Consider the following 25,504-nt stretch of genomic DNA (forward strand, 5'->3'; position numbering starts at 1 on the left):
ATTGCTAAAGCGATTTTGTATCGTTCTCAAATGAGTTCGACATCAGGTAATTTATCAGTAATAAAAAAAAACAAAACTTCAGTCTGCCGTTGTCAATCAGTCGGTCCCGAAAATGTCGGAAGCAATAAAGAGCTTGAAAAATTGAGGAAAATGGTCTCGAAAGAAATTTTTCATCATTACATCTTTCTGTCCTGCACTTAGGCCAGTCGGCCCTTTCGTTTAATGCAATGTTAATACGACCGAATATGCTATATAAGCAGAAGACTGTGTTTCCGGCTATCATTTGTTGCCTGGCAATGACATTTATAAAATTGTGTCTTTAACGAGGTGCTGTAAGAGATCAAATCTTGCGCGCACAGCGCTGAGACTATGAGTATACATCGAAGCTCTGAGCTTCTTTATCAACCCCAAATACTGACATTTAGACTACTTTAAACACGTCGGTAATCTCTCTCACCAGACATATTCACCACATCAAAGCAGGAGGCTTGGAAGAGGCTTGCATAAGCACAACAATTTCGCTTGTAAAGTACTAAAAATATCCAACAAGATACAAAGTCTCATTTGGTTTTTGTAACAAAAATGCCTCAAGCACTCAAATTTTAACATCATGTACCCGCACAAGCAAACTCATTCAGCAGCTAGCGTGTGTTTGTCTCCAAATTCCAACTGAAGCAAAAGTGTATTAGAAAAACCAAAACCAAAATGCTGAATGTGCACAAAAAAAAAAAGAGAACAAAGTACATCACACATCTATGTTAGCAACCAATAAGCGTCTGACACACAATCGCCAGCGCTTCCATTTATAATGTTTATAATGAAAGGCCGCCTTTCATCTCAGATCATTTTGTTTTAGGCGACATGCCTGAAAATATACCTTGAAACTGCGTTTGTTTTCGTTCTCCAACTCCATCAAGTACCAGGCATAGAAATTCGAGTGAATTTGCACTAATAACTCTGACAAGACGAGCACGTAGCATAACATATCGCTGTAAATATCAAGGAAAGCTATGAAAACGTTTCGTTTTTGGAAACATGAACGTCATGGGCCCAAATGTTATCGCTGCATGTCCCATTGATGGAAGAGATAGAGGCAGTCGCCGTAATTGTTTGACGACGAGTAGACTAGAATAATCACATCAGGCTTGCCGAATAATGCAAGCGGAGAAATTAGAAAAAAAAATCAGCAAGTAAATAAAAGAGGACGCTCCGTAAGTCTTACTTAGCAATGGAAGTTATCGACAATTTTAACATGTGAGTGTAACTTAATGGGTACTCCATCAAATGAGCTTCAGTTGCAGGTAGCATTCCTGTAGGGACTCGATCTTTAGATGCTGAAGCATAGCTTAAAAAGAAAAGCGTTGATGTTCCATAAGTCCATTACCGAATAAAGTGATTAGTAGGAATAAGAGACTCGCTTCTGCCCCATCACTCATGCTGCGCAAACAACGTATATGAGCGCTTGTAGCGCTAATTAGGCCTGAATACGGGATATGAAACGCGAAAATCGCGCTTTCGTTACTACTGTGACAACGACCACAGAACAGGCCACAAACAATCCATCTGTTCAAAAACATAGACCTTTCACTCGTGACTTAATTCTCAGCACGAACGTTTGCGAACAAAAAGCATTTCGCTTTGCTGAAACAGGTTCAACAGACTCTAAGTTCATGGCGGGCAGGTCACTATTTTCTGTCTGCAGCTGCTGCAGACGACAGGATCCGATGGATTACGAATGAGGAAGAGAAAGCGGAGAACGTAAGATTTAAACAGAGAGATGGCCGCCTCGGTGCGCCTCGCAAGGCCGGACAGGATGGAGGAGGGATGGCATCTGGGATGTTAATCCATGAATCCTGTGGCCACCAACTTGTCCAGGAAAAACTTGACGTCGGCCAGCTCGGAGTCTCGGATTCCCAGTGAGCGTAGCAGGCTGATGTCGCCGCTTTCAACCGCCATGAAGACGCTGCGGAGGTGCTCCAGGTCTGAACGCATCAGGTGCAACGCCTTGCCGAAGTCTTCCAGCGTCTCACCCTCTGCGAGGAAGCAAAGAAAGAAAGAAAAAAATTACATGGACGGTTAGGATACTGCCAAATGGATTGGATTGTAGATTGATTGACAGCTTTGTTGCCACTGATATAGGAGGTTCCCCCGCCCGTCTCGGCTGCGGGAGGTGGTCAGTTCGAAACCCACCGCCGGACACCCACCGGTAAAAATGGGTACAAGCGTCCCCCGGCCTGGTGCTCGGCTTTTACAGGGGTGTGCGTTTGGGAGAAGCTCCGTAAACCCCACGCAGCCAGGTGGTTTTTTTTTTTTTTTTTTCAGCACGGCCTTTGCAGGCCATGGTTGTTCGAAACTAAGCCCCCGAGGGGGCACAGCAGGGTTAGCAGAGCCTCTTCCAAACGCACACCCCTAAAAGAGCCGGGCGCCGGGCCGGGGGACGCTTGTACCCAATTTTACCGGTGGGTGTCCGGCGGCGGGTTTCGAACTGACCACCTCCCGCAGCCGAGACGGGCGCCCAAACCACTCGGCCACGACTGCGGTAGCTCCCAATTCGGGTTTATGTACCTGAGTAGGGGTACTCAGGTACATAAACATACACATAAACATACACAGGTACATAAACATACACAAACAGTTGGGAGCTGGGACTCCGCAACTAGAAGCGTGCAAGAACACACATAATTACGGCCTAAACTACCAGGCGGACGACTTCTTTTACTCCCAAGCTTACGTGGCTTGAATGTTGGCCACTGCCCCAGGCAAAAAGGGGCATTGCCGGAATCAGTGTGGTCTAGTGTACCCCTATGTCCGCAATGTTTAAAGTTTTCGCATTGTCTGTCCTCTACTTTTAAATGGTGCAGCCATACTGGGTTGGGGTAATTTCCAGTCTGTAGTCTGCGAAAACTTTTGCCCTCTTCATTGTTTAGCTCTTTATGTGGAGTCGAGAACACTTTTTCTGTTTAATTTATAGTATTCAGAGATCTCGTGGTAGGTGTTTATCCTCTCCTCGGGTTCTGGATTGTCGACCTGCTCGACGTTCGTACGGAGGTAGATATCTCGGGCGAGCGCGTGAGTGGCTTCGCTTCCAGACACCGATTCGTGGCCTGGGGCTCATTTTATTGTGATCCTCCGTGAGATCTGCCTAGACTCGAGAATTTTCTTTGCCGCGGCTGATACTCTTCCTTTTGTCAAGTTGGTCGTTTTGCTGTCGCTTAGTATCACTTCAGCTTTTGTGCCCACGCAGGCTAGCGCGATTGCTGCCTCTTCGGCAATGACCGCTGCATTTCTCGTTTTTATCGATGCCTCTATTATAGGGGCTTATTTTGTCAGAAAAGGCAAAATGCAGGTTATCCGTGCTCGGTGGTTAGCAGTCCAGGGCTAATGCAAAATTTGAACGCCGTTATTTTGACGTTTTTGCGATGTATTGAGCAGATAATTTGAGAGATGCTTGTATGTATGTATGTATGTATGTATGTATGTATGTATGTATGTATGTATCTATGTATGTATGTATGTATGTATGTATGTATGTATGTATGTATGTATGTATGTATGTATGTATGTATGTATGTATGTATGTATGTATGTATGTATGTATGTATGTATGTATGTATGTATGTATGTATGTATGTATGTATGTATGTATGTATGTATGTATGTATGTATGTATGTATGTATGTATGTATGTATGTATGTATGTATGTATGTATGTATGTATGTATGTATGTATGTATGTATGTATGTATGTATGTATGTATGTATGTATGTATGTATGTATGTATGTATGTATGTATGTATGTATTTTGCAAAAATTTTTGCAAAACCGGCTAAAGCCTCAATTTTAATCTGAATGACGTCGACACCTTTCAGAATTTTGATTGTGCAGAATGGCGGTGCCTCAAGATGACATAGACATAAACAATGATAGTTCCAAGATCTTGGTTTTCAATGAGATGGGCTATTCTTGTTTTTTAATCAGCGCCCTCCTGTTGCCGCAGCGGATATGTTTTTCGAAGGTTGGAGCAAAGGTTGAATTTCGGAAGGTGCGGTATGTTTCACCGTCGTTGCGACAATGTGACCGCTAAAGACGTTCAAGACTTCCTTGGGAAGAGTGCCCGGAGCACCGAAGAAAAATGTAGAATTGTAGAAGACATACGTTTCATTTTACAAAGCTGCCCTCCGGATATTGGCTGAACAGCTCCTGCTATTTCTGTCGTGGGAGCAATGGTAAAAGGTTTTTTCGTGAATCAATAGATGGGAGTTTCGGAGTCTTCTTCTGAGGGCCGAACATACCAAAGTGAAGCGAACCAAGTTTGATCTGAAAATGCGATGGCCTTGATAAGACTGGCCACAAGACCTCAATCTAGCCACTCAGCCGCCAATACAAGTCTCTTTTGCGGAAATGCGGTTGCAGAATACAAGGCTCACTACTCTTCTGTGGACTTCCTTCAGCTTTATTTCTCCGGGCTGGTCGGTATACTTTGAGAGGCTGCAAGGAATCTTACGTTGCAAGAAATAAAAAATGTGACCGCATGATAGAAGGAAGCTTTACAATACTAGATCTGGACTGCCTTTGTCTGCGATTGATAAAAGTAGTGCCTCGACTGATGTAGAATGAAGAAAACTGCTATGGCCCAATGGAATTCGTTTGGCGGGCTGTTTTTCTGTTTGCCGAAAATTTAAGTCCTCACGGGGATTCTCCTTGTGGAAAGAAGAATGTCCGGATTGTACTTTTCATTATTGTTTTCAGTGAATTGCTTTTTCTTAGCTATTTTGCATTGTCATGAGGGACCTAGATGTCGGTGACACGTATTTTCGGCGTGGAATCGGGACAGCATTTTTTGTCTCGCTGTCGAGCCGAAGGCAGCCATTCCTTCCAATGGAATGTTTTTAAAAGTCAAGGGTTGAGGCCCAGACTGTTTTTGAGACTTCAGCATGGGGAAGTGGTTGTATGTACAGCATATTTTGTTTTCTTCACATCATCAAACGACGCTAAACAAACGAAACTCGCGTCTTTTCTCGAAGACCGTACATTTCGAAGAAGAAGCGAACCAAGCGAAGAACCAGAGAACAAAGAGTGAGCAACCCTGTTTTTTTTCTTTTTGTGGCACTGATTGAAATGTCAAATTCATCTATTTCCAGCCAAACAGTTTCATTACCTCCACAAATGTTCGTTGCCACGCTGCAACAAGAGGTAGCTTTCAGCATGCTGGTCCTCTTTTAACTAAAAAAACTACAAGTTCAACATCACAAACACGACACAGAAAATGTAAACACAAAGCACAAACATCCACATGTTTGCCTTCATCTTGTAATTTTGTTTTCATCTTACTAAGTCAGGCCCTGTAACAACTTTCGTGTATATTTTAGGTTGTACTTAATAAACTTATATCTAGCGTTCAATGCTAGCTGATTTTGCCTGTAATGTTTATATTGATTAATGAACTGCTTTCGCGGTAGCCAGAGAACACCGGCCGTCATTGCATCGCCCCAATTTGGGCTTTCGCTAAGTTGACCACACTAGGGGCATCTATATGCATTTTTTTTCTACGTCTACGGCGGTCGCCTATTTCGTTTTTCCGCGCTTAATCACCTCATCGGTAAAGAAACCAGTTCAAAGAAGCAAACGTTCTGCCTTAGCTAACGTAATAGGATATCGCACATATGTTTTACGTTAGGAGAGATAACTAATTTTCAGGCATCTACCTTTTAAAAAGGAGGGCTGAAAACACCTTAAAATGCTGCTTCGCACTGGCATACATTGTGAGATGTCCAAAAAAGTCCACATAAACTTCTTTGACAATACCGCGTTCAAATGGCCATTGGCTGATCATTGATATGGCTAAAAAAAACCCTTCACTCTCGCTGCGGACCCCAGGGTGCCGTTTATTGCCAATTTGGAGGCATTTTGTATGATGACATCCTCCATCCTTAAAAAAAACAACAACAAAGTCGAGCACATTTTTCTCTCTCTCTCTCTATTTGGTGTGTGTGTGTGTGTGTGTGTGTGTGTGTGTGTGTGTGTGTGTGTGTGTGTGCGTGCGTGTGTGCGTGCGTGCGTGCGTGCGTGTCTGTGTAATTAACACTAATCATTAAACAAAAGGCAGCATCACACGCTTGGCACGCTCTTTTGGTTTGATGACCAGTTTGGTTTGCGGGTCACGTTCACTGCTTCACTCTCTGAAAACTTCATAATCGTACATTCTTTTTAATTGCGAATTGCTTCCACTCTGCAGAGAAGACTCCCACCACCCTTCTCATTTGATCTGCCGAGGAAATGCATAATGAAGCATTACTGTCATTAAAAAAAGGCGCAGACATATACAAGCCGCTTCAGCGTTTTCTTACAATAACACAGGCGAGGCTACGGTTGTGAGAGTTAAATTATTTACAAAGTCGGGAGCGTGTTTCAATTTAAATTTTTTACCTATTATTTAGAGTCAAACTTAAGAAATGAGCCTTTGTATACCCAATGCTGTCCTATCAATGAGCTCCTCCGTCATCTCATTTCGTGGAAGAATTAAAGACAGGCGAGATGCGACCGAAGTCCCCCCCGTATATAAAGAACTGCTTTACATAATTCAGCATACGTACTTTTGCCAGGCAGTTATCTTCGATCGTTATCTTTTAAAAAAAACAAAACACACTAGTATTCTAGCCTTATATTTTTTTTCAACCTGACCGGGAGAAAACCGTAAAAAGAGCGGTTTCTGGGGAGCCGAAATTTCTGCGGCGAGGCCTTAATACGGACGCGCGCCGTGCCCTGTGGGGCAGCCGGCGACTAGTGCGGAATTAAGATTAACGAGATTTCTAGCGCCCTCCCACTTAGGTAATGTCCCGACGGAGCTTCTTTTTCATATTATGTTGGGGGGGACGTTGCTACGAGCTCTGCCTGGCCTCGCAGGCAGCGACTCGCAGACTCTTCCATCGGCAAGCATTTCCCTCGGAACCCTTCCTTTTCTTGACAGCCAGTCGGGGCTCCCCCTAACTTTATGCTTCCTCTTACCCTCGCATGCGAGGTTGACGTCTGTCAGTTCATGGTAAACTCGCATGTTTGCAGAAAAGCATATGGCAAGTCTGTCCTTGACGGCTTATTTGGACATTTGAGTAGTGTGAAGCCCTATTTTGGACCTCTCCCGCCTCACTATTGTATCGCGGGTAATGAAAAGATAAACCAATATAACGCTTATTGGGACAACCGCAACGATCTTAAAGAGACGCTAAAAACCACGGTGTGCTCTGGCATGACCTTGGTGGCATTCAGATGCTGGTAGGGGCATCACTAAGACAAAAATAGACACTAAAAAAAGGAGCATCGCTTGACAAAATCAGAGTCTATGGTCAGCATTAAATATATTCCTCAACGAGTATATTTACATAACATTTTTCTTTATATCCATTTGATGATAAATAATAACTTTAGTACTACCAATTACGATGAAAATTTGCGCTACAATGTCATAAGTTCGGTGAAAAGATGCGATAATTCCTTGGTATACCGTTACCGCAGTATAAACATAGCGGCACACGAAAGAAGTAAAAAGGAAACTTTCAGGCATTGCGAAATGCGCAAACGGTAGCTGAGTGTAGCTTTCGCCACAAAACAATTTCAAGGATCTGCAGAGCTAATTTACCTCTTCGGATTACCGGGAAATAATAATAAAAACACTCCTATGGCAATAATTTATTTCGACAAACGACTGTCAATTTTGCTTGTTTATTATGGTCCTGCTGCTCTCCTCTTGCAGGGTTGATGCTAACTTTGGTGAAAGAAACCCGATAGTAAAAATTATCTTTCTAGCTTGGAAAGTCTCCTGGACGTGTTTTCGCCTTCAAAAAAGTTCCATTGTTCTGCTGAGGGAAATTCCTAACTATCTAGCTTAGTGGGAAAGTTTTGGCGACAACCCCGAATAGCTTGACCGAGAGTAACCTTCTACAGTGTTCAAGACAAACTCAGGTCAATTCACTTGATGCACGCCAGCAATTAACAGTGCAAAACTTGCAAGGGAATCGGCGATGAATTTGGCCGAACTTTACTTTCAAATCTAACGTCCTTTCCGCGATGTTTTTGCTGTTTTTGCTTATAAACGTGCACCGGTATGTCAACATATAAATTTCGTTCTCCCTTACCTGAGAGAGCAACAGCTACTTTCTGCACGCCACCAAGGGGCGCCAGAGCGTCTCGTGCTTTGGCTCCGAACAGCTTTTCCAGGTAATTTGGTCCGTGGTTGCTCAGCAGGGTCTGAAGGAAGTTGGCCGTTTCCTCCACTGGTGGTCGCTTCGCTGCAGTAAAGAGAAAACCCGAACAGCCCTCATAAGGCACCGTCAGCAGCAATTTTCTGGTCATTTACTTAAATACACTTAAGCAGTGATGTTGAGGGCATTAGAGAAAGAAATGATACATACATAATATCGAATATATACTGTAGCTGAAAGAGTAGATAGCGTTTTTGTGAACAGAACTAAGCACATTCAAGGCACAAGCATAAAAATTAGGATAGCTAGGAAGACAAGAAAGAAAACTTGAATGAAGCGCCCGCAAACGCTGCATAAGAGAAAAACACCACATTTAGATAAAATATTAAACAAAATGAAGAATTACGAGCAGAATTGTTATATTAGCGTGATCAACGTCATCACTACGGCAGAAGTGGAAGTAGAACCTTAGGATTGAAATTGACGATTTGCTGAGACATCTCTTTTTCTACTTTTGCGCCAGGTGTCAACTTCGAGCATGACGTTATTAAGTTTGAAGATTAACGATTGCACTAGCTATGTTAGTAAAGCTCTGGTTTTTGACCGCGAGAACGGGCCAAATTATTAAGTGATAGGATGTCAGCGAAAAAAAACAAAACAAAACAAATTTGCTAGGTTGTTTCCGCAAAATAACGCTTTTTGGATAGGAGAAGCTTTACGGAGACAATTTCGTGACTTCTGGCCGTTCGTCCGACTTGACGAGGCTGATTGCTACGAAGAAGCCAATAATTATTTCGGCGTTCTTCTTATCAGGGCCCTGTACGCGAACTTGTGTAGCATGGGCTCAAACTTTCGGCTCTTCAGGGAACACAACCTCCGACATTTTATTTCTTTTATCTCGTGTGGTATTTCCCAAGATTTTTTTAGCAGAATCAAACAGTATTATTCGATTGCAAGAGCATGTTAAATCTAGACAAAAATGGTTAGGAAAAAAAATTATTATTAATATTATTATTGGTTTGTGGGGTTTACCGTTCCAAAGCAACTCAGGCTATGAGAGACGCCGTAGTGGAGGACTCCGGAAATTTCGACCACCTGGGGTTCTTTAACGTGCACTGACATCGCACAGCACACGGGCGCCTTGCCTTTCGCCTCCATCGAAAAGCGGCCGCCGAGGCCGGGATTCGATCCCGCATCCTTGGGAACAGTAGTCGAGCGCCGTAACCACTGCGCCACCCCGGCGGGGCTATTATTATTATTATTATTATTATTATTATTATTATTATTATTATTATTATTATTATTATTATTATTATTATTATTATTATTATTATTATTATTATTATTATTATTATTATTATTATTATTATTATTATTATTATTATTATTATTATTATTACTGACAAGCAAATAAGGCGCCCCATGTTCAAAGTGGATCGCAACACATGCCTCTTGTGGTGTAAAACAAAGATTGCGAACTAAACCTGCCTCAGGCAATCACTGAGAACCATCTTCCTGATCGAAACTCTATTACCGAGTTTCTCCGAGTTACAAGCGCTCTCGGAATACAGGTTTCCGAGAGAGTGGAAGGGGTAGGAGAGCAGGTGAGCTGGTTGGATGGTTCCTTTCTCAGTATCAGAGTGCAGGGCTTGCTTGCAAAACTCTTTTTCGGGGGGCACATGTTCTTCCTCAAACGTGATGACCATGCAAGCAAAACAAACACAGCGACAAACACACAAAATGATCAGAAACCCGGGTGGGCAGCAGCAGACACAGCCCCCACATCCAGGCGCTATTTTCGATGCTGACCATTAGATGACTGCACTCTGAAGGAAGCCATGGCAAAAAAAAAGAAAAAAAAATGAAAGGAGAAAGATTTTTTTTCCATGTCGGGCTTATTGCATTTTGTTTTCTGACTCCGAGGTGTCTGCAGACGGTGAAAGTGTTATCGATTGCCGACCTTTGAAGTTTCGGGAGCTGAATAGAAAGGTGGTGGGGAAACGAGCTACAGGTCAAGAGAACACATGTCCCGGGTTCGTAAGAACCTCGTACTAAATGCTGCCATCATACCAAGTAGTGTCCTTAGAAAAGGTCTTGAATAAATTACGTTTCGCGGCTTTGTTTTTAGTCTACAAAACATTAATAATCACTTCGCTCAGGTCTTAAGCACAGGGATGTTTGCTACTCAAATGAAGCATTCTCTTCGTGCTCAATATATGTAAATCAAGAAATAACGGCCGTGGATTTCAGGTAGCTTCGTAGTATACTGGGTGACTCCTTCTTGAATTTTTAGGCTTTTATTCTGATATATGCAAGTTATACGTTGATGAGGTGTGTGCAAGGGAATCGTACTGCAAGGCAGACTTCGCGTTCCAGACAGTACGTATTAATTGGGTGACTAGTTACCTAGAACTACCTAGCAGGTATTTATTTTCTTGCAGCATAATATTATAGCTTCAAATTGAAGGCCGTCAGAATCGATGTTGAGTTGTGCACTCGAAACTTGTGAATTGGCAACGCTGTTCAAAATACCGGGCGCCAAAACAAGCGCCTTTGAAAGCTTACTAATTAGGCTTTCACGTGTCGCACATTCCACGCTTGGTATAGACGCTGAAACGCTTATATATATTTTTTTTAAATGACCAAATAAACAAATAGCGTTCGTATTTGATGCATGAGAGATATGAGCGACGCAAGGCAACTAAAAGAGCTTTCGAATGCATATTATTTGTATCCGAAATTTTAAACCACGTTGCAGACAAGAAGATTAAATCACTGAGCAGCCTTCCATGTTTAGAGCCTACAACTTATTCATATACTTCAATATGTTATTGCTCCTTAAAATAAGAATGAACACTGATTGGGTAATTGTATAATAAATCGTCTATTCGGTATACTCCGTCAAGGACATAATGGCCGCCTCGCTGTACAGTCTTCCTGCCTAGACTGCACCATGGTACCTCCCGCAGGCTTTCTTTACAAACTGTATATTCACCCTATATAAACTGTCCAACGGGAATTAAAACTGCCTTCTTTCATGAACGAAAGCATTGGAGAATATTCAGCGTTTGATGGCTAGACAAGAACGCCTTACTTAGAAGGGTTCTGTACAATGATGTCGAAGATGCTTTTCCAAGAATTATGAATAGATGTTATATTTGCAACTCTGCACGAGTAATAACCAGCTACTATACATGTCTACACCGATCGCGTTTACAAGGAACAGCAAGCAATTTGTGTATATTGTAGACATGGATTCAATAACCCTGTAAACAATAATTTAAAACTGACTTTCATGCACTCTTGGGAACAGGCTCAATTGAAATAAAGAGGAACATTGATTAGTTTGTTACCAGTTACTAATACACTGATCATTACAATACGAGATAAATAACCAGGGCCAATGACAGCCTTAAAACGTAGTAATAAGAAATAAATGATACCAGGCTGCTCTCAAGCAGACAACGACCATGACATCAGACAACCATCAATGCGGGAACATTAATGACGTGCCCAAACAACGTTGTCAATCAAACAAGTCGCACTTGTTTTATGTCTAAACTTCAAAAAGCGAAAGGAAGATGTAAGATAGGCCTAGTCTGGTCCCCTTCGCGATGAATGCAAGCTAGCTTCCGAACATAGTGTGTGGAAAGCGTATTTGGAGGGATATTTGCGGAAGCCTGCGTTTGCAGTGAAAGGGCTTGTGCAAATATTGTCATTCGAGGGAGTCGTTCCAAAGAACCGACCAATGATGTTATGGTCTTTCTTTTCTTGAAGCGGCCGGAAACTTGTGGCCCAAAGTGCCAAGTCGCGAGAAGTGCCCGCTTCATGTGCCCTGGAATATTTTTCATGTTCATATGTACACCCAACGTGTGCATTCCACGTTTTCCCAATCCGCAAGCGAGGGAGCGAGCTAGAATACTTCATTCGATGGCCGTCCTGTCTGCACCACTTCAGTGTCGGTTACTGTCATTTCTCCGGGTAGAGATGCCAGAATTCTACCTTGGTGCATGGTTGAAGTTCAGAATAATAATAATAACAGCACTGAGGCAGCTGCCAGGTGAGCGTGACTAGCGAAGAAATTTATGAGATGGAAAAAGCAGTTTACCGCTGCGAATTTGAGAGCGTGAGCACATATCACTTAAGGTTTAATGGGATTCTCTTGGGAAAACCAGTGACGCCTACATGACATTCGCCGAAGCGCGATCCTGGGGTCTGCGCATGCGCGATAGTGCAATACCTGCGCAGAACGAACGATTGAGCGCAAGAAAATTCCTGCCATCAAGTCCCAAGGCACTGAAGGCACTATGCCGACGTCAAATTGTTCCGTCATGCATCCTGCGATATGAATAATACACGGACGAGAACGTGATTTGAACTCGCGGCGAGGCACGCAGGTCAGCTTCTCTGCTGGCCGCTGCATTAAACCGCTCAATTGTCACCGCAACCTCATCACAAGCGTTAAAAAAACACTTTCTCGCGCTGTTCATTGTCGTATTCACTATGATTCGCACGCGGGTAAGTCACGGAGTATTACCACAAAGAAACTTGCACGCGGAAGACAAAATTTGAACATGTAACCGCTTTAGAAAAAAGTGCCTAGCGCCCACTGTCATATTTATTTATTTATTACATACTGCAGGCCGTGAGGCAGGAGAGGATTAAAATCAAATTATTACGGTGATCAGTAATATCAAAATGCGAACAAAACAGAGCACAAATAGCAGGAAATGAATAATGATAATACTGGAGCATGAAATAATGCTAAACATGTTAAATGCTAAATAGGTTTTAGGAAGCGCCACTGTGGTGCGAGGATTCGTAAGAAAGAATTAACTATTCATTACAATTTGCCTGATGGCAGCCATGCGGCTACAGCGAAAGACATGCAGCCTACCTAATTAGTTTCTGATAAACTTAGCTTTCCTTCGTAGGCGTATGGTTACGTTCGGGTTAGTGCATATTAGTAATTACTCCCTCAATTCACTGTAGGTCAGAGGGGAGGGGGCAGTCGGTCGAACCGGGGCTTCCATCTGTCGAGTACATAATCCAATCCCCTTGGGCAGGAAAGCCTCGCGCCTGCAATCCCGGCATAGATAAAGAGCTTTTTATCACACTAAACATTTCGGCAGCACGTACCACGCAGCTTACGCTGATTAATGAGATAAGCCGCAGGCTTAGCCTGACTAATACTTGATTGAATCCAAACGGTTGGCTGAGAAGTTCGAGGCATCGGCTAATGCAGAAGCCCAACGCTTTGTTCGTGTAACTGTTTAAAGCTATAAAACAGCCTAACATGCATTCCAAAGCTAGTGTTAATAGAAAGGTTTCAATATAGCCCTATGTTTATATTGTTTTATTTCTTATCAAGAGCTCAAACAAGATTACCACTCTCATTGGAGTCGATAGGGTTATTCTTCGCATCATTCACAAAAGCGACGACCTGTTTTTTGTTACCTTATGAAATATTTTGATCAGTTGCCTGCTGTTTGTTTCTTTTCATTCTATTGACCCTAAATATGTGCTAAAGCTTGTAATACTTAATTTTTATAAAGGATGCCCGGCATATATATGCATGTTTCAATGTAGGAGCACTCTGCTTATAAAAAAAAATAGACAATTGCTGTTTTCACAAAAGATCAACCACGTTAAATCTTTTAAGATAGTGTTCTCGAATCTTACAAATAATAGAAGGGTGGATAAATATTTTCCCAACGCACAGAACAAATTCCGAAATTGTGAATTTGACGAAATCAGACTTAGATGTAATGAGGTTTGCACAATCATTAATTATATTCGGACGTATTTAAAATTAGAGAGCCATACATGGCCATTCCACATGTGGTTGGTAAAACAATATCCATGCGAGCACTGCTCAAGCTTATCAGGAAGTGCAGAAATATTGCTTGCCCTGTCTCCGGTGTACTTTGATGTGGAAGTATATGGAGGATCAATCGCTTTGAGCCAGCCAAAGTTGCTGAACAGCACAAAATTGTTAGCCAGAGATGCAAGCTACGCCTATATTGGATTGCAATGTAGTGAATCGTTTAAAATCGCATCCTATGTGACAGATGTCAAAGAATGTAATTTTGACCCCCCTCCCCCTCTCTTACACCCTGATTTGGTCTCCAGTCAAGAGCGTTTGCACAGTGAAACACGACAAAAGGCTTTGAGTGCATGAACATCACTGTTACTACTATCTTGATAACAGTGACTACTGATTCCATCGGTCTTTTTACTACTAGTATAGTCACTGACGCGGAACACACAAATCATAAAAGACCGCTGTGATCAACGTACATTCGTCCACTTAAATGTCCCTTTTAACGCTGGCATAAGGAAGGCGGCAGTCTTACGTCAAGTAGAACGTCTTCTATGGTCGGTTAGAACTGATAGCTTATTGGAAACAGCAGTGCACATGAGACAACGGACAAGAAAGACAATACACCACAGGTGCTTCCTTTATCGTTGCTTTGTGTGCGCTGTTTTTTCAAGGATACTGTACAAAATACCTCGGTTTTACTGCAGCCTGAGGCGTTTTCGGATATTATCCGTCGCATATTAATTCAGCTCTCTCCAATTTGTTTCCTCGTGAGATACATAGAAAAACTTTCTTGGATAACATCTGCCAGCGCCGATTGATTAGGTCCAGCAAACCACTGCAAGGCATAGCTTACAGCGCGCGACAATTATTTCGAGCCGTCAATGTAAACATAACGTAATAAGCAGGGAATAGAGACGTCGTAAAAAAACATTGTAAAATAACCTTGCCCTGCAAGGCGCCGCCAATAAATGTGGGAAGCACATCCCGATGAGTTCAATGATTCGCCCAAAATGATACGCAGGACAGAATCGATGAATTACGTTTGAGATGAGCGGCTAAGCGTACCTCAACGAATCCTGCAAAGCTGAAATTTTTTCAGGAATGGTTTATATCGACGCTCTAAGTAATTCATTTTAAACTTATGGCTGCTAAAGACGGCTCTCTCCTTGGCGCTTATAGGGAACGCCTTTGTCCAGCGTGATATAATGTCATCACGGCAGATATCTCTTCAATCTCGTTTACGTGAAATATTTCGCTTTTATGATGCATGTACTCTAAGATGGAGGTTTCATAAAGCTGGGTTTTATTCAAAGGCTACACTTAGATATTTCCGATTGAGTGCTACGCTTTGAGAAAAAATCTTGGAACTCATAAAAATTGTTTTGTGCATTGTAACCACAATAAAAAAAAAAGAGTTTGTACGGTCGCAATCGGTACCATCGTCGTGACTCATGCATAAGCTCGAACGACACGCACTCGCTGTTCTTGGCATAAACAGTTATGATACCTTTTGACGCGCGCTCTAAGAGATTAAAGGAATATCAACAAGAGACGCGCGTGTTTATGTTCCAGTGTTATAGCCCGCTTAGTAGAAAGCCCTGCTTCGTAGTATTTCACTATGAAAATTTTTTTATGTTTACTCGATTTGGTCATGGACTCACAGCTCCATGACCAAGCACGGCATTTGAAACAGCGTTAAAGGTTACGTCAGGATTGGTAAGAAACTGATTAAAACTTAGCCTTTAGGACAAAATGCTACCAAGATGTGTGAAAGGATCGAGTTCATTAGGACATTTATTTCACTTAAAGAAGGAAAATAGTTTAAGCAGTGCTCGAACAGATTGCATCTGCGTTGCTAACCGGACCCTCCACCTAATAGACTAAGCAGTGCACGCTTGTACCTCTGTAGAGCGAGCAGTTGTTTTTTGCATATCTTGTGGTCCTTCACGTGAAGTTCGGTTTATAGAGGTTCAATATTGCTGTGCTTTAGACTACGTGAGAGCTGTAGTAGAGGTCTATTAAATAATTTCGACCATCTGAAGTTTATCAACGTGCACTCACATCCCAGAGCATGAGTACGCCTTGGTGTTTCGCCGGCCGGAGAAAGAGGGCGCCAGGGCTGGCACCAAACTGGTTTCCTTACCATTTAAGTGCCCTAAACCTCTGGGCCAATTTGGGACCTTCATGTAAATTGGCATCTTACAATTTAATGCCAATGAGCCGGTGTCCATTGCAGGTAACTACTATACAAGTTGTAATTAGGCGAGTATAAGAAAGAACATGTTGGCTTTTGATGGCCCCTTGGCTTGGCATGACATGGTGGTGTCAGCATGCGCTGGACGCAGAACCTCCACCGTATGGTGTACAAAGCTTCCGGAACAGATGACGTGGAATCATAATAAATTGCGCGTTCTCTTCGATTCATTTCTTAGTGCTTGAGCCTGCGCCTGGGAGTAAAGTAACATTGTGGCTTCAGCGTTCTCCGTTCATGGTACGAACTGTGCGTCTTCTGATTTTTCAGTCCGAATCATACCAGAAAACCGACACAGGCGGTACTCGCGTCATACCCTTAAGGAAAGCTTAAAGGTTACTCCAGTTAATTGGTGATGTGTACAGATGGAAACCGATATTTAAAGTTTATATCCTGCACGAAAATTCAATTTATCATATAGAATCTCTCTGAACGCGGCGCCGTTTTTCTTAATCAGATTGTGACGATAAGAGCTAGTGGATGCGAGCCATACGGAGACCAATATCGAGATATTTCTAAAGGCTACGATCTGCTGATGACGTCATGCACTTGGTACTTCGCAGAGCGAGGGCGGCACATGTTCGCATGCGTTCACGCGGCATTTCAGCGTGCTCACATTGGTTTAGGTTCCTGTTTTTGGCTTGATGCGATGTGTTCGCCTGATACGCAGGGCACAGCTCGTGATCACGTGATTGCAAGGCTGACGTCACCCGCGGTTCGGCCGGCGGCGAGACGAAGGAGCGAATGAGCTGCGCAGCTGTGGCGAGGCGCGGATGAAATGGGCGCATGCGCAATACCTAGCTTGCGCAGATAAGTGACTTCGGAGACTGGTGGAAGTAGAGTCTACGCTCTAACTTTTCTTTTGCACTAATATTCCTTTATCGCGGGAACTACCGTTGTGCTTTTGCATGGCATGCAGATTCTTCAATGCTGGCGACTCCTGTGATATACAGTAAATTCCTAAGCGAAAGTACCTTCAGGGGGCAGTTAAAGAAGATGTTTTCGCCCTGCCAACAAGGACCAAATCGTCGTGTGCTCAAAACAATTTGCACTAGTGCGCTGTGATGGCAGCACCTTGTGGGAGCTTTCGGAGCTGATTGTAAAGGCTACGTTCACCATATGCGCTTGAAAGTAGGTTCTGTGCCAACGTTGTTTGAGCACAACCACTCATCGAAGCCACCAATGAAACGAAGTGCTGCCGTCAACAGGAAGTGGGCTATAGGGTAAACTCAGAAAAAAGCCTCGAGTATATTGTCATTTCAAAGAGTAGCGGTCATATGGCAAATATTTGAGTTACGGGCAATTATGTAATAGCAATTTCGTTGAAAGCCGGGCGCTCATATTTACTTATGCCAGATTGAGAACACCGAAAAACAAAATTCAGCTTGTAACGGAACGGCTGCGAAGCGTCTGCTACGTACAGTGTACTTTTCTGCAAATGTACCAAATACATTTATTACCACCCCGCATAAGCTTTGAAGTTTTTGCTTTGTTCTGCCTAGCACACCATAAAACCAAATATTGGTGATTGTGTAACAAATGAAGAGAGATGCAATTGTCGAAATTGTCGAAAGTTTGGAAGTTTTTTTCTTTTTTGATAACGCTGACATTTATTGGAGTCAAGTGACTTTTTATATGTTTCGTGCCTTGGAAATGTACCGATATTTATGCCGTTCTATTTCATATATATCTGATGTTGTCTTTGAGGCTTCTATTAAAAAAAAAACAGCTATTTCAGTAAGTGCTGAGACATACGGGCTGCGCGATGAACAACTTGCAGGTAGTATTAACAGATGTAAGCGGGGGCGCCACTTTAACTGTCGTCGAGGTGGTCGGCGGCCGTATAGAAATACATGAGTATGAGCTGACATGAGCACTTCTATTTACTGACATGGGGTCTCTATCTTGCATGCAGACGACATGGCTGGTCGTACGCTCGTCTGGTTCTCGCGATAGAGCCTCGTACAGTACGAACAACTCAACCGGTCGAACACCTTTCTACAAATTTCTTTCTGAACACTAAAAGGTCTCTCAAACCCTACTCTCCGAAAGTTCAATCTTTCTCTCAAAAACGCACTGTTCACTTACGTGTTGTTCTGATAGGACAGATGCGCGGAACTCGGGGAATCAGCATGTCACACCACAGCCGATATCAGACCGGCGAGCCTCTGGGGTTCAGCTTCGCAGTTTCCGTTTCGTATTTGAATTTCTTGTTCTTTTGGAATTATTTTCTGCTTGTTAATTAAAACTTCGTATTCCAAATGATAATTTAGCTTTTTTAGAGCCACAAACCGCCGTTAACTTGAAGCATCCCCCTAATTATTGCGCTAACGACATTGCCTGATACAATGCCGAACTTAGACGCTGCCCCGCTAATTACCACCATTACCATCAAAGCCACTATTTATTTATTTATTTATTTATTTATTTATTTATTTATTTATTTATTTATTTATTTATTTATTTATTTATTTATTTATTTATTTATTTATTTATTTATTTATTTATTTATTTATTTATTTATTTATTTATTTATTTATTTATTTATTTATTTATTTATTTATTTATTTATTTATTTATTTATTTATTTATTTATTTATTTATTTATTTATTTATTTATTTATTTATTTATTTATTTATTTATTTATTCCTCAAGAGTCAGGGGACATTACATGAGGGATTCGCTAGTCGTGAACAGTACTGCCGCATTAGACACAGCTGCCGCTTCATTGTGCGCTTGCATCGCCCTCTATCTGTTATTGATTCTGTCCTTTTACCAATACAGGTGCAAGGAGCTCGTGTCGCAGAAAAGCCGGTGTCGGTAGCGTCACCGAAATATCTTGATTGGCCGATTAAGTCATGACGTCACAGCCACTTGACTTCTCACAGAAATTTGAGGCGTCGCACAAAGCTAATGTCAAAAGTGAAGCCACGCGAGGAATACAACGCGTGAAATAACATCTGAACCAGAATAAAGACCGCAGCTTATTTTAGTGTTTTAAGATTTTCAAGTACGAGTACGAGAGTTCGATTAAAAAAGTGTTCTATATGAAAGGTTGGATTTGAAGCCACTACGTTTGGTTTTTGTGCCAAACACGCCACCGACAAGACCGCCAAGGCACACGCATGTGCGGTTCAGGAACAAGTGTGCTTAGATAAAAGCAGTATTTTATGTCTGCATACTAATGCGCGTGTGTCCGATTAGAATGTCGCAATTGTGGAAATTGTAAATTGGAGAATGAAAAAGTGATTTTGACATTCCACATTGTATTTGGTTGACGTGTTATGGCGCTGGCATGCTGGCGTCTCCAGAATCCTCGCAATCTCATGTAAATGCACCATTGGCTCAGCTCTCCAGCGAGTGCAGAGCACTTGTCCTGTGCCGCTATCGAATCATTTTTTTTTCATTGATCCCTACCCTCTCAGTGGTTCCTGCCGCGAAAGAACACTGTAATGTGGCCAATTGCACGTCAGCTGCAGTTTTCGCGTATTCTTCACTGAAATGCACCCAGCAGCGACCAATTTCTATTGAAGGAATGGTACCTGTAATTTTGTTCACAAAAGGGTTTCATTCACCTGTAGGCCAAAAAATTTGTGCCTTCAATTGCGTTGTACGAAAGTTATTGCACATATAGCTTAGGTTATCCGGAATTGTTGTCTACTAGGTCAGTGGGGTTGAGCATGGGTAGACAAATTAGGGCGGATACTTAAGGTTCACCTTTAAGGGTATGTTGATGTAACCTTATTGGCTTCCTTCTGCGAGTCATTTTGTGAATCCTCGTCTGCGGACACGCCCGTTGGCAATCGTCTCTCAATCACCAAACCCTTTAACTTGTGCCTCTGTAATCCCGCCGTATTGCTTAGCCTGCAGTTGAAGGCTATCTACTTTCTTTCTTTCTTTCTTTCTTTCTTTCTTTCTTTCTTTCTTTCTTTCTTTCTTTCTTTCTTTCTTTCTTTCTTTCTTTCTTTCTTTCTTTCTTTCTTTCTTTCTTTCTTTCTTTCTTTCTTTCTTTCTTTCTTTCTTTCTTTCTTTCTTTCTTTCTTTCTTTCTTTGTTCAGTACTGCTAACCTTGTACAGGTCCAATCAGGGTGGTAACATGGCAACAAAACAATAATAACAAAAGTAATAAACATCATACCACCTGACATTAATACCTGTAAGGTCCACTCTTGGCTAAGGCGCAGGGCCGTGCTTGCGTGGACTATAGGAGTAGCTAGCATGTCTTGCTCCTCGTCCAATTGTACCGGAAGGTTGGATTCCCTTCTAACTCCCCCATATCAATGGACAATTCCGAGTTGGCAGCTCCTGCCATATCACGTGGTCTTGTGATGTCACAGAATCCGGCGACCAATTAGCACTAGGCCATGTCACCTGGCAGCTAGCACCTGCCAGAGCACCTACCAGAGCGACATTTAAAGGTAACGCGTTACAAAGAAGTGCCTATCGCGTATAAAAATTTCCACCATTACTTTAAGTCCCCTGCCAATAATGAAATATCCCAGATGCACTTTTTGAGTAAATTACGAAACCAGTATAGCTCTAGATTCATGTCGATAACAGGATCACAGACAGTGCATCCACGATTCATTGGCCCACTTCCTGGTTTAACTCACTCCTCAGCTCATTCTTCCTCTACTGCACGTCCAGATACAGCCCAAGCCTTCTGCATATAATTCTTACTGACTGGTGGTTAGTGCAAGGATCTTCGTTTACGATATACCGAACCAAAAGCGAAGCCAAACGTCGGCTGAAAAGTTTCTGCCACACAACTAAGCTCGTAAAGATTAAAATAAACAGTGTGCTCGAGCATGGACGCTATAAACAACACCTGCTGCTCATCGATTTAAGAGAGCCTGTGCAACGGACTGCTCAGCGCCCAGAATGCTCGCAGCAGCGACTTTGTTCTGGTCTGAACGCCTCGAGCGAGGTGGCATAATTAAATGTTAAAGCCAGGATTACGTCATGCCGCCTCAGCGCTGTATGGTGTGTGCACCCGGATCCCAGTTTAGCCGGAACACAAGAGGCTGTTCTTGACATGCGTCTCGCTTTAGACTCCTCCTTGCTTGGTCGTCGACATAAAGTTGTTTCTGATATATAGAAGAGCTCTGGTTCCACTGACTCCGACAGAGAACGAGAGACTTCATGCGTCGGCTTCTTGGTACCCTGAAGTGGCAAACGGGATCAAAGAGATCCCTTACCTATCCCAGCCCAACCTCTTCTATGAGCGAAACCGGATTCCGCACCTTCCTCATCACTTCCCTACCTGCCAAGAGTAAAAATAAGAAAGTAAAAATCGCCAGCTGTGGAGAGGCACCGAATAAGAATCCCAAAATGTCACGGCTAACCTGTTTTCCGACGCGTGGCCGCGAGGATAGCTGCAGGATGTGTGATGCACGCGAAGATAGAGACTTCCTGGCGGTAACTATTTTGATCTTCTTTCCGCTTCTGTGATTCAATTTGTAACTTATCTGGCGGTCGACCGGACGAGAGGATTGGGACGAGCGCACGTGTTAGAGTGGTCTCATGAGAAGTGAGGAGCAGGATTGGAAAGTTCGCGAACTGTTTGAGACAGTGTTTGGGAACTCTGCTGCACGTGTGTTTGCTACGTTACTTCTTCATTCAGCGCCAGTCTTTCACTTACAAGAGGGACTTCGGGTTAACACTCTCCAGGTATCGTTCTGTTTTCTTCCTTTATCGTCCTCTTTAATTTTCGTTCCTAAATCTCTGTCTCTCATCTGTGACAAAGAAACCATTTGGCTGGTTCAGCGGATTGGAAAAGAAAATTTTTAAATCATTGTTATCCACGGGTAGCGTTGTACCAGTATGGTGAGCAAGCACAGCCTCACTTTGACATGGAAATTTGTTTTATGTAGCTCACGCTGGTGAGGCTTTGGAAATAGCTCTAAGCCATTCGTATACCCGCCACGTACGGGTTTCTCAGGAAAGTAACCTAGAAACCCTTTTCCCATAATCTAATGTTGTTCCTACCCGGCCTTTCTTGATTTCCCCACGGTAATGCTGTTTCTGGATGATAAAAGCAGTCTTTCCCTCTTCAGCGGCTGTCTTTAATGAATTCAGGATATTGCATTTGCGATTCGACTAAAGCTGTTTAAGTTAGCTAGCGAACCTCCTCACGCAACTTGGTAACTATACCATTTTGTGGCCTATGAAATAACCATCAACTATTGCTGGCTGATTAACAATTCCCAACCCAAGACCTATGGTTACACTCCACAGTCTTTTTGGGATTCTACACTTGACGATGCGGAGAGTTTTTCTCAAAGCGCAGAGGGGCACTGAATCCGCCGCAGCGTTGAGAAATCGAAATTGACAGATACAATGGTTAGGCTCCTGGCTATAAAAGGTATAGGCAGAGAGATATACCGCATAACGAGTTGCTTCTGATTCGTAATTGCAACTTGACATTTTTCTACTTCACCGCGGTGTTAACTTTACTATTGTTTTTGTGCCTCGTATTTCGTTCTGAAGAGAAGTGCAAAAGGAATTATGGAAATCGAAGCAATAAAAAAAATTGATCCTGCTTCTCTCTAGTGTCCCTCCGAGCACGCGCCGTAGATAAGGTAGGGGCCAATAAACAAAATAAAAGCTCCGTCTTTTTTGTTTGTTAGTGTACGATTGGAAATATTGGAAGGCTATATCCTGCGCCCTGTACTCACCTATGGGGCTGAAACGTGGAGGCTAACCAAGAGAGTTCTACTTAAGTTGAGGACAACCCAGAGTGCTATGGAACGAAAAATGGTAGGGGTAACATTAAGAGATAGAAAGCGTGCAGAGTGGGTCAGAGAAATAACTCAAGTTACCGACATTCTAGTAGAAATTAAGAAGAAGAAATGGACATGGGCAGGACATGTGGTGCGAAGAGAGGATAACCGATGGTCGCTGAGGGTAACAAAGTGGACTCCAAGGGAAGGAAAGCATAGCAGGGGGTGGCAGAAAGTTAGGTGGGCGGATGAGATTAAGAAGTTCGCAGGGGTCAAGTGGATGCAGCTAGCACAGAACCGGGTTAAGTGGAGAAATATGGGAGAGGCCTTCACTCTGCAGTGGGTATAATCAGGCTGATGATGAGGATGATCCTGCGCCCCCCTCTCCTTTTCCTCCTCCTCTTGTGCTCACTTCCCTTTCTGGTTTTGTCCTCGAGTTTGTGTGCAACGTTATCGACAAGTTATTAAAAGCCTCACCGGTGGAAACATCCGGTGGAGTCCGAGGTCGTCTGTTACAAAATGTGCTGATCCGCCAAAGGGGAGGGGGATGTAATGAGACCAAGTGACCCTGTCAAGTTGGCAGGGCAGTTGGGATATGCACCGGTCACGCGACCTGCCCTAGCAAGATGGTAGATTTGGTGCCTGTGGGCCGCTGCTCTTGGTTATGCGTAGAGTTGTCTGGACAGTTTCGCAAGTCTGGTTGTAATGGAGTCAGACTCAAGTCCGCCTGTGTTTCATGATTCACCTGGCACTGCACTACGATTAGCACTTACAACATAATTCAAAACGGTCCTCAATAACACGCGCTTTTTTATTCGAGTAAAGAAAATAGCTTTTGGTCGAGTGTCGAGTGAGCTCCTGAAGCACACTGACTGGCCAACCCGTGGGTCATCGAACTGACTTCGAGAACCCCACAAGTGGGCATCTGGGCTGGTCCGTGAGCAAGCTTGTTACCGCGGCTAGCTGCCTAAGGTTTCAGCTCAATAAGAGGCGTTGGGTTGTAGCTGCTGCGTGGATTTGGGCCTCATTATATCTGGGGAGCTAATGGAAGAAGTTACGAGTTTTCTCGGAGCTCAAGCTTGAACCCTGCACACACTCCAGGAAGTCGTCTGCTGCCAGGATTCGTGTCGTCTGTGTTGATTTCAATGATTCGCAGATGCATTGACACCTTCATGCTGACATCAAAAGGACAGTGGAAATGATGTTGCGCTGAAAACCGAGTTGCCGTACGAATGCGCCGTATTCGTCGCGCATCCTCCCCATCTTTGCTTGGCTCATTTAAATCATATTTCGTTTACCAGTTAGGTAATTATTTGAGTCGTTCTTTGACGAACCTGCGGTGCAGAGCCGTGGGTCCTCGTCGTAGCCATCGGGGCAGTCGGGCGCTCCGTCGCAGAGGTACTGGATGGAGATGCACACCGTGGTAGACGCCGGACACCGGAACGGCTGTGTCGGATGGCACCGGTCAGTGTCCACTGCAAAAACATAGAAAACAGAAGATAGTTCTAAACTGGTGCCTGATGGCATCGACGACGAATTATTCGAAAGCATGACATCAAAGAGCATGTAATTTTCAGGAGTTCTCGGATCGGTGATTAGAACAGTGATATGTTGGTGCTCACTGACAGTTGAGCTGTTGTTGAACAAAACATACCATATAGGCTGAGGGTTTTCTATGCGTGTATCGCGGCAGTTTGCTATGGACTGCAGCTTTCTTCGCAAAGGATGCTTTCTTTCTTTATGTGCATTATTTAACAGCTCCTCAAATTTCTTACCTACTATCGCTATAAGCGTGTCATACTGTGGAGCATTTATAAAAACCTTGAAGCATTCCAAGAAGTGACCGGGTTGGACACAGCTGAAGCGTTCTCAATCTTGAAACATGAATTTGAAGTTATTTACTCAGAATGCGCTCCAACCGTAAATATATTAAACAGTAAGAAACGCAAACGGGTTTTCGAGAGTTGCACGAAAGGTAAATTTAATAGGGAATTTGCAAGTTTAGTAATAGTTTCGGCGGCTTAACTGGAGACTCCTATTTGTAACCCTGTACTCATCAAGGGTTATACTGTCGTAAGATTCAAAACTAAAAGCCAAAACAGAGGGCTGTTAGCGGCGCAAAAGACGCTGCACAAAAGGAGGCTTAGAAATAATCTTCTTCCTGCTTCACTAATTGGCACCACCTCATCTTAGGGTAAGAGTGATTGTCGAATTTTCCACACAATTCGCCTGCCTGGCTATTGTCTCCCCGGCACGACGCTTCCGTCATGTTGCTACGCACAGTGGTTGGCTACGCAATCGCACCGAGCCGTACACGCAGCATGCTTAACGTCTCTTCGTTGCATAGCATTTCGCAACACGCGCAGTGTTTCCCTCAGGTCACGCCACTTGAAGACCACTATGATCATCAGCATACACCCAAGCTTCGTTTGCACTCCGCGCGCTGAGGAATCACGCCATAGCGAGGTTCCCACAAATATGCCGCCCACATTTCGTAACACCTATCGAAA

The 25,504-nt window shown here is 43.2% G+C and overlaps 1 protein-coding gene across 1 annotated transcript in view; it reads right to left on the bottom strand.

Annotated features, from left to right (window-relative positions):
* Positions 1–1,193: 1,193 nt before the first annotated feature.
* Positions 1,194–25,504, bottom strand: part of LOC146172946 (IDLSRF-like peptide) — a 30,327-nt gene continuing 6,016 nt past the window's right edge. The window contains exons 2-4 of the mRNA XM_084583547.1: positions 24,329–24,469; positions 8,131–8,283; positions 1,194–2,033 (exon numbers count right to left, since the gene is read on the bottom strand). Of these exons, the coding sequence (XP_084439673.1) occupies positions 1,840–2,033; positions 8,131–8,283; positions 24,329–24,469 (488 nt within the window). The 3' untranslated portion in view covers positions 1,194–1,839. The remainder of the gene's footprint in view (positions 2,034–8,130; positions 8,284–24,328; positions 24,470–25,504) is intronic.

The sequence above is a fragment of the Amblyomma maculatum genome, chromosome 11, assembly GCF_055883805.1.
Source record: "Amblyomma maculatum isolate TAMU_Amacu chromosome 11, ASM5588380v1, whole genome shotgun sequence".
Taxonomy (NCBI): Eukaryota; Metazoa; Arthropoda; class Arachnida; order Ixodida; family Ixodidae; genus Amblyomma; species Amblyomma maculatum.